Source organism: Opisthocomus hoazin, chromosome 31 (assembly GCF_030867145.1).
Source record: "Opisthocomus hoazin isolate bOpiHoa1 chromosome 31, bOpiHoa1.hap1, whole genome shotgun sequence".
NCBI classification, from domain to species: domain Eukaryota; kingdom Metazoa; phylum Chordata; class Aves; order Opisthocomiformes; family Opisthocomidae; genus Opisthocomus; species Opisthocomus hoazin.
Window position 1 is genome coordinate 4,525,405 of NC_134444.1, and position 7,463 is coordinate 4,532,867.

The 7,463-nt window shown below is 46.5% G+C and overlaps 1 protein-coding gene across 1 annotated transcript; it reads left to right on the top strand.

The window, feature by feature from the left end:
• Nucleotides 1–640: 640 nt before the first annotated feature.
• LOC104330008 (olfactory receptor 14A16) lies at nucleotides 641–5,631 on the top strand. Its single transcript, XM_009935167.2, has 10 exons — nucleotides 641–1,599; nucleotides 1,825–2,008; nucleotides 2,605–2,625; nucleotides 3,586–3,673; nucleotides 3,766–3,881; nucleotides 3,994–4,073; nucleotides 4,764–4,896; nucleotides 4,964–5,014; nucleotides 5,232–5,298; nucleotides 5,618–5,631. The coding sequence occupies exons 1-10, from the start codon at nucleotides 656–658 to the stop codon at nucleotides 5,629–5,631; spliced, it is 1,698 nt and encodes a 565-aa protein (XP_009933469.2). The 5' UTR covers nucleotides 641–655.
• The last annotated feature ends 1,832 nt before the right edge of the window (nucleotides 5,632–7,463 follow it).

Sequence of the window (7,463 nt, forward strand, 5' to 3'; positions counted from 1 at the left end):
AGGATGAGACAGTATGAGGAGTTTGGAGATGTGCCCTTGGAGACTGGATTCACCTGCTCTGAGCATTGTCCAGCTTCTTCTGAGGGGAACCTCTGGGTGCAATCGCCCTCCAGCTCAAAGAGGTGACAGCCTAGGGCAGCTGAGACCAGGGCTGATGGACAGACCAACTGTCCTCACTCTGCACGAAGGGATAGTCCCTGTGCCTCACAAGAACCAAGAGATTTTTCTTGGACACAATGAAAAATGCAAAAGATTTTTGCATTAAAAATACCATGCACTGTGGTGATCAGCCTAGAACAAATAACTAAAACCAAATGCCCACAGCTCTGCTCTGCAGCTCAGTGAAGTGGAAGTGATAGTGCTGAAAAGCTCCTTAATACCATGAGTGGTTTTTATTTAACATCACTTCCAGTTCCAATGTTGTAGGGCAGAACAGATTCCCCCAGAACCCACAGCACAGCCCTCTGCTCTCTGGGGCATCCTAAGCCAGCACGCACCAGAGCTCACAGACAAAGTTCTTTCTGAAAGGGGAAAGGTGATCTGGGGGGTTTCCATGAGAAGTGGAATAGGTTTTGCTGTGAGATGTAGGGTAGACTACCCTAACTTGTCACTGCCTCTTCCTCTCTGGACAGGTCCAAATGCCTAGTGGAAGCAAATGTCCAACAGCAGCTCCTTCACTGAATTCCTCCTCCTGGCATTCGCAGACACACGGGAGCTGCAGCTCTTGCACTTCTGGCTTTTCCTGGGCATCTACCTGGCTGCCCTCGTGGGCAACAGCCTCATCATCACTGCCATAGCCTGCGACCACCGCCTCCAAACCCCCATGTACTTCTTCCTCCTCAACCTCTTCTTCCTAGACCTGGGCTCCATCTCCACCACTGTCCCCAAAGCCATGGCCAATTCCCTGTGGGACATCAGGGCCATCTCCTACTTGGGATGTGCTACACAGGTCTTTTTTTTCTTCTTCTTGTTCACAGCAGAGTATTCTCTCCTCACTGTCATGGCCTATGACCGATACCTTGCTATCTGCAAACCCCTGCACTATGGGACCCTCCTGGGCAGCAGAGCTTGTGTCCACATGGCAGCAGCTGCCTGGGGCAGTGGGTTCCTCTATGCTCTGCTGCACACTGCCAATATTTTTTCACTGCCCCTCTGCCACGGAAATGTCGTGGAAACGTTCTTCTGTGAAATCCCCCAGATCCTCAAGCTTTCCTGCTCAGACTCTGACTACCTCAGGGAAGTTGGACTCTTTGTTACTGGTTCCTTTTTCGGTTTGGGGTGTTTTATTTTCGTTGTTGTGTCCTACGTGCAGATCTTCAGGGTTCTGCTGAGGATCCCCTCAGAGAACGGATGGCACAAAGCCTTCTCCATGTGCCTGCCTCACATGGCCGTGCTCTCAGTCTTTATCAGCACTGGCATGTTTGCCTATCTGAAACCCCCCTCCTTCTTTTCCCCAGCCATCGATCTAGTGGTTGCAATCCTTTACGCGGTGCTGCCTCCAGTAGTGAACCCCCTCATCTACAGCATGAGGAACCAGGAGCTGAAGAAAGCAGTGTGGAGACTGATGACTGGATGCTTTTTAGAAGCAACAAACTGGTCGTAATCTGTTGCATATCACTCATAAGTTATTACTCCCCCAAATATTCTTCTTCTTTTGGTTTTGTTTTACTGGAGATACTACTGCCGAGCAAGAAATGCCATTTTGCATCCCACATCAGGATCTACCTTTCCTGTCTGATTCAGAGAGTACGTAAATCAGGAGCTGTGACCTTCGTGCATTTTAAAAAGGTGAACTACCCTCCTGTGAGGTTTTCCTGAGATCAGAGAGGCTCTGGGGTACGCAGAAAAAGCAGAGATTAAAACTGTCAATGAAGGGCAGGAAGGAGAATTAGGAGAATTACAGGCTGGTCAACCCAACCTCTGTTCCTGGGAAGGTGATGGAGCAAGTCCTCCTGCAGCCATTTCCACACACTTACAGGAGAAGGAAGGGATTGCTGAACTCATATGGGTAGGGGAAAGACGGGGATGTTTTCTACCCGGACCTTAGCAAATGCTTTACCTGGCATCCCATAATCTCCTTATAAGCAGATTTGGCCAAGACTGTTGAATGTCTTTAGGAACTCCCTGTATAATGTGGTGGAGTGGATTTTCAGCTCATTTGTGGATGATGCCAAATTGGGCAGAGACCTTGAGCGACCTCATCATGTTATCCTGCCTTGAGCAGGATAGCCAGGCAAGATGATGTTCAGAGGTCTCTTGCAACCTGAGTTATTCTATGATTCATTGAATTCTTCACTTGGAGAGCAGTTTGAAGACAGAGTATAGAGAGGGAAAAGACAAAGCAGAAACAGAAGTAGAGATATAAAATACACCAAGACAATTACAGCAGTTCCTCTGAGGACCATTTCTCCACTCAAAACCATGTTAGGAAAGCGATTAGATGAATTTCGTGAAACAAGTTTACTTTTATGTTGTCAGTTACTGGGCCATAAGTATTGTGATAATTGGGTATGGTATCATGTGGTCAGTTGTGTCTCAGGAACACATAATCCAGTAAGAAGCCAATGGCTGTGAAGGGGCCTGTGAGGATCTTTGTGCCTCCAGAATATGGCTGAGAAAGCAACTGTGAGGTCGCTTGCTTCTGAAATAGATGACTCATGACTGGGACGTGCTTTGAAGCTGCCATCTGCCAGCACCTCTGACAGGCCAGAAGAAGGCACCTGGCTGGCACTTTGACTGGGAGATGCCCTCTGCCGGAGGATCTAGGCTCACTACAGGAAGGGGACTCAGATTTTGCTTGGCATGTCTCTCCTGCCTAAGTACTTAACGGGATATCAGCAAGCACACGCCTTGGTCGTGTCTATCCAAGAAGATGAAACAGCTAACGGCCTTGGGAGATCATTTTGAGGTTACTTCTGTCTGGTCAAGTGAAAGACCACAAGAAGGCTGATGAGTTGGGATGCCTGCCAGAAGGGTTGTTTCCAATATGGTTGTAGGAAACAGCAGAGGAGATAAACACTGCCACACAGTGGACTGGACACGAGGAGGAAGAAATGTCACTTAAATTGTAGTGCTGTGGTACCAGAAGTCATCCAGAAGGAGTATGAGATCAGTCCATGTCTTTGTGTTTCAAGGAACAGAGGGTGAGGGTGGACAGATGTCAGTGAATGTATGGATATGCCAGAGTGAGAGCAAGGTGGGGAAGCGAGATGGGTGTCTACAGCCTGCAGGAAAATGGAAGGCACTGTAGGACAGTGTAGGGCAACCTGTGGTGGAGATGTCAAAGGGTGCTAGCTAAAGCTGGAGGTCACAAAGAAAATCCAAGTCTTTGTCCCCTTGGTTATGGCAGCTGCCTCTGTCAGTAAGTCCTCGGAAGAGACCCATTGTCCTAAGGCACAGGGGCCTCACGGCCTCCTTGCACAACCCCGCTAGGGCTGGGAACTGTCATACCACTGTCCTTCACTCGGCATCACACACCCCACAGCCCTCTGCCCTCCAACAGCCCTGAGCAAAGCGTGAAGGACAGGATCTGCCTTCCCAGGGCTGGTCATTCTGCTTCATGAGACAAACCCAGCATTTTCTCAGCACCTGAGCTACCTGCACATCACCTTTGCCTACTGCAATCACGGCCTCCGATTATCAGTTCTAACGAGTCCCCGGGGAGGCTTTGTTGGTAACCTCCATGGGACTCATTATTACTTTAAAGTACTTTAAGCTTTGTTTTTTATGCTGAGTCTTTGAGAGGTTTGTGCAATCTCCTCTCAGTACCCAAGGTTCAAGGACTCAGCACCAAATACACCATAGGGCTCGTTAAATTAAAGCAAGCCCTGACAAGCCATGTCTCTTCCTGGAGTTTTTTTAAGTCTTCAAGAGTTGTACTGGTAATGAGAGCTGTTTCCTAGGGTAGTGATGGAGAAAGATTTCAAAGAGCTTCTAATAAAAATGAGGTGTTTTTTTCAAAACACAGGCAGATTTTATGACTTTTGAATTTAGAGAAGAGGTGATGGCAGCATTCTCCAACAGGTGTTGATACAGGGTGTCTCCTCAGAAAGTCTGGACAGGCTGAATAAGAGGTACCTTGAGGTATGACACTGTATGGACAATGCTCACCTCATATCCCCAACCCCGCCTTTTCTCTCAGTGGCCACCTGGGACTTTCCCTTACACCAGACTTCTCCGCTGCAGTCTGCAGTTGGATGTTACAGCTCCTTTGTACCAAATCCCACCGGCTTTCCTTAGGCAATGGCAGAGAGGCACAGATTTGTTTTCCTCTTTGCAAGCAAAGAAAAGTGAACCATGTCAAGTTTCATCAGCAGTAAAACATTCTGCAAACCTATGAGATATTCTGCGACTCTATGGTTTATTCCTTCAGATTCCTCCCAGCTTGCCAGCTGCTGCTTTTTTGAGCTTCAGAGATTTATAAGCTTTCCTTTCTTTCAAAGGACTAATTGTCTCCTTCAGAATCACAGAATCACAGAATGTTAGGGGTTGGAAGGGACCTTTGTGGGTCATCTATTCCAACCCCCCTGCCGAAGCAGGGTCACCCATAGCAGGCTGCACAGGACCTTGTCCAGGCTGGTCTTGAATACCTCCAGAGAAGGAGACTCCACAACCTCCCTGGGCAGCCTGTGGGAATTGTTTAGTCACATAACAAGGAGAAGGGGAGGTGGGAAGAAAAAAGGTTTTGATTTCCTGAAAAAAACCAGCTCTACAATAATTACAATCTAGTTAAACCATTCATAATAATAGTCTTATGCCTGCAGTGTCTCAGGGTTAAAGCATTTGATCGAAAGGCCAAACACGTCAGCATACTATTACTGGCAGCTGGGTCATCGGGAAAAATACAGCTCCCAGTCTTCATATGCGCAAAGGACCTGCCACAGTTACAGTCTGTTTGTAGGAACATAAAACTGTCACCACCTTTGAATGTAGTGCAAATTTTCTCTTTCTGTTTGTTTCTTAGTATGTTTTGAGACGTCTAATATTTGCAAAGGATGCTATGCTCTTTGTTTGTGTGAGAGAAGGCTGATGGGACTTTCAGGACTAATTCAGAGACAATGGCAGTAAATCCCAGCAGCGACAGAGGCTTCTTTTGTTCCATATTTGCTTCACCAGTTCCTATACAACATAACTCCTGTATTTGATGTTTCTTGGCTATACTAGTTCTCCCTTTCTCCACATGATACCTTTTATGAGTGTTTCACTCAGGTGTGTTCCCTTTCATTCTGCAGGAAGCCAAGAATTTAAACAGCATTTTGATATCCTATGACACACTTGTATACTGGGCGTTCAAGTTAGGTATTGCAATGCTAAATTTTAATTGATTTCTGAGTCTAGCTTAGAGTTTCTTCATATAATCTTTACTAGCAAACATGAGGAACATGCAGAAACAATTTATTAGAAAAGCATGGATCCCCTTGATGTACAGTGGATCCAGTGATAAGCAAAACCAAGCAATCATTGTATTTTTCCTGGTTTTAGTTTATTCCTGTGTTACTCAAAAATTACTTTTTTCCTCTTCCATGAGGTCTTCAAATATAACTGAATGTAGGTCTCACATCACCTTTCCAAGGAGGCCAGATATGAGCGGCTCTTATATGTATCCTCTTCCACACAGAATATATGCTATGATCGCTGCTTTTCTTCTCTACGTTTAATGAGCCAGTATTCATCTGTTTTCACTCATGCTTCCTATTAAAAATGCGGTATTTTAAAAATGTCTATGTCATTGTTTACACTAAAAAGCTGAAGCTAAATGTGGTGGTGCAGCTCCCCTCCCTCACACCTGGCAATCTCAGAAGCAGCTAATTCTTTCTTGCGCTGCATGAATGGTTAGCTGGTGTGCGTTGAACTGGGACAACCGGGCACTTTCCCTGCTCTTCATACAAGAGCACTGAGTTGGGCCAATCAGGCGCTCCCTGACCACACCTGAAAGTCCTGATGCCTGGAGTCACACCTGCCTGGTAAGTGTCAGAACTGTGCATTCTGGGTAGTACTAGAATTGCATAGTTGCTGTCTAAATATCAGGATTGCATCATGTGGATTGTGACCAGGATGGAAAATTACTGGTGCCTAAAGTCAATCAGCTTGAGACCGTACAAACAGCAGTACCAAGGAAGGCCCTCTGAGCTCTTCTGGTCCACAGCGAGCTGTACCCAGTAACTGTCTCTGAGTGGGATGCATCTCAGAGTAACTCATGAACTATTTGGACTGATCAGACATGGCTACAGATTGGTAGATATGGCTACAGATTGGGCAGAAGTAGAATAGAGAACCTCATGCAAATAGCTGCATTATCAGGATGGAAAGTTCCCAGGGAACTAACGTCCGGGTAAAGATGCATAAAGCAGTCCTTGAAAAATAAACTTTGTCTCACTTGCAACACAAGTGGAGTCCGAGCCGTCATATGTCACACCTGGACAGGCAGTGTTGTGTCATTGTGAGACCTCTCTCAAACACCTTGGAAAGGCCAGAGACATCAGAGAGGTTCTTGGGGTCTTGGAAAAGGCAGACATGACACTAGTCTTCAAAAAGGGCAGGAAGGAGGATCTGGAGAGTTGCAGACTGGTCAGCCTCGCTAGGGAAGGTGTTATGGCAAGTCATCCTGCAGCCATCTCATCAGTATTTGAAGGACAAGAAAGGGATTGCAGAACACTTGCAGGCGGGAAAAGAAGGAGAAGTTTATATCTGGATATTAGGAAAGCCTTTGCTGGGGTTTCCCATAGTCTCCTGACAGACAGACTGCTGACAGCAGCACAGAAAAAGTGGAGTATGTGGTGGATGGGAAGTTGGCTGAACCATGAGGGTCAGATGTCATCCATGGTACAAAGTCCTCCTGACAGCCACTGCTTAATGGCATCCCTCGAAGTCCAGGCACCTCATGGGAGGCGAGGATACAGTATGTGTAGCGGTCGATTTGGAAGACAAATAAGCTAATAATGAATGTCATCCCCTCCCCACACCCTTGCCCTCAGCTTTACTTGCTGAGCATGATGTCCTATAGCATGGAATATTCCTTTGGTCAAATCAGGTAAACTGTTACATCTATGTCCACTCCCAACCACGTGACCATCCTGAGCCTGCCAGGTTTTGGGGGTGTTGCAGAGACAGCCTTCATATGGTGCAAGCACTGCTCAGTAACAGCCAAACCATTGGTGTAGGATCAACATCGTTCTCGCCACGAGAGCAAAGCACAGCAGTAAACGGGCTGCTATGGGGAAAGTGAACTCCATCCCAGTCAGACCCAGTAGAGTGGTGTTCAGGCGTCTCTTCCAACCTGCATTATTCTAAAATTCAGTGCATGTTCCTTTGGAGAACTCTTTGAAAAAAGAATAGATAATGGAAGAAGACAAAACAGGCAGAAGTAGACGTAGAAGATGCACCAGTATAAATACAGCAGTTCCTCTGAGGAACATTTCTTCATTCAAATTGTTGGTAGAAGAACTGTTAGATAACTTTGAGGA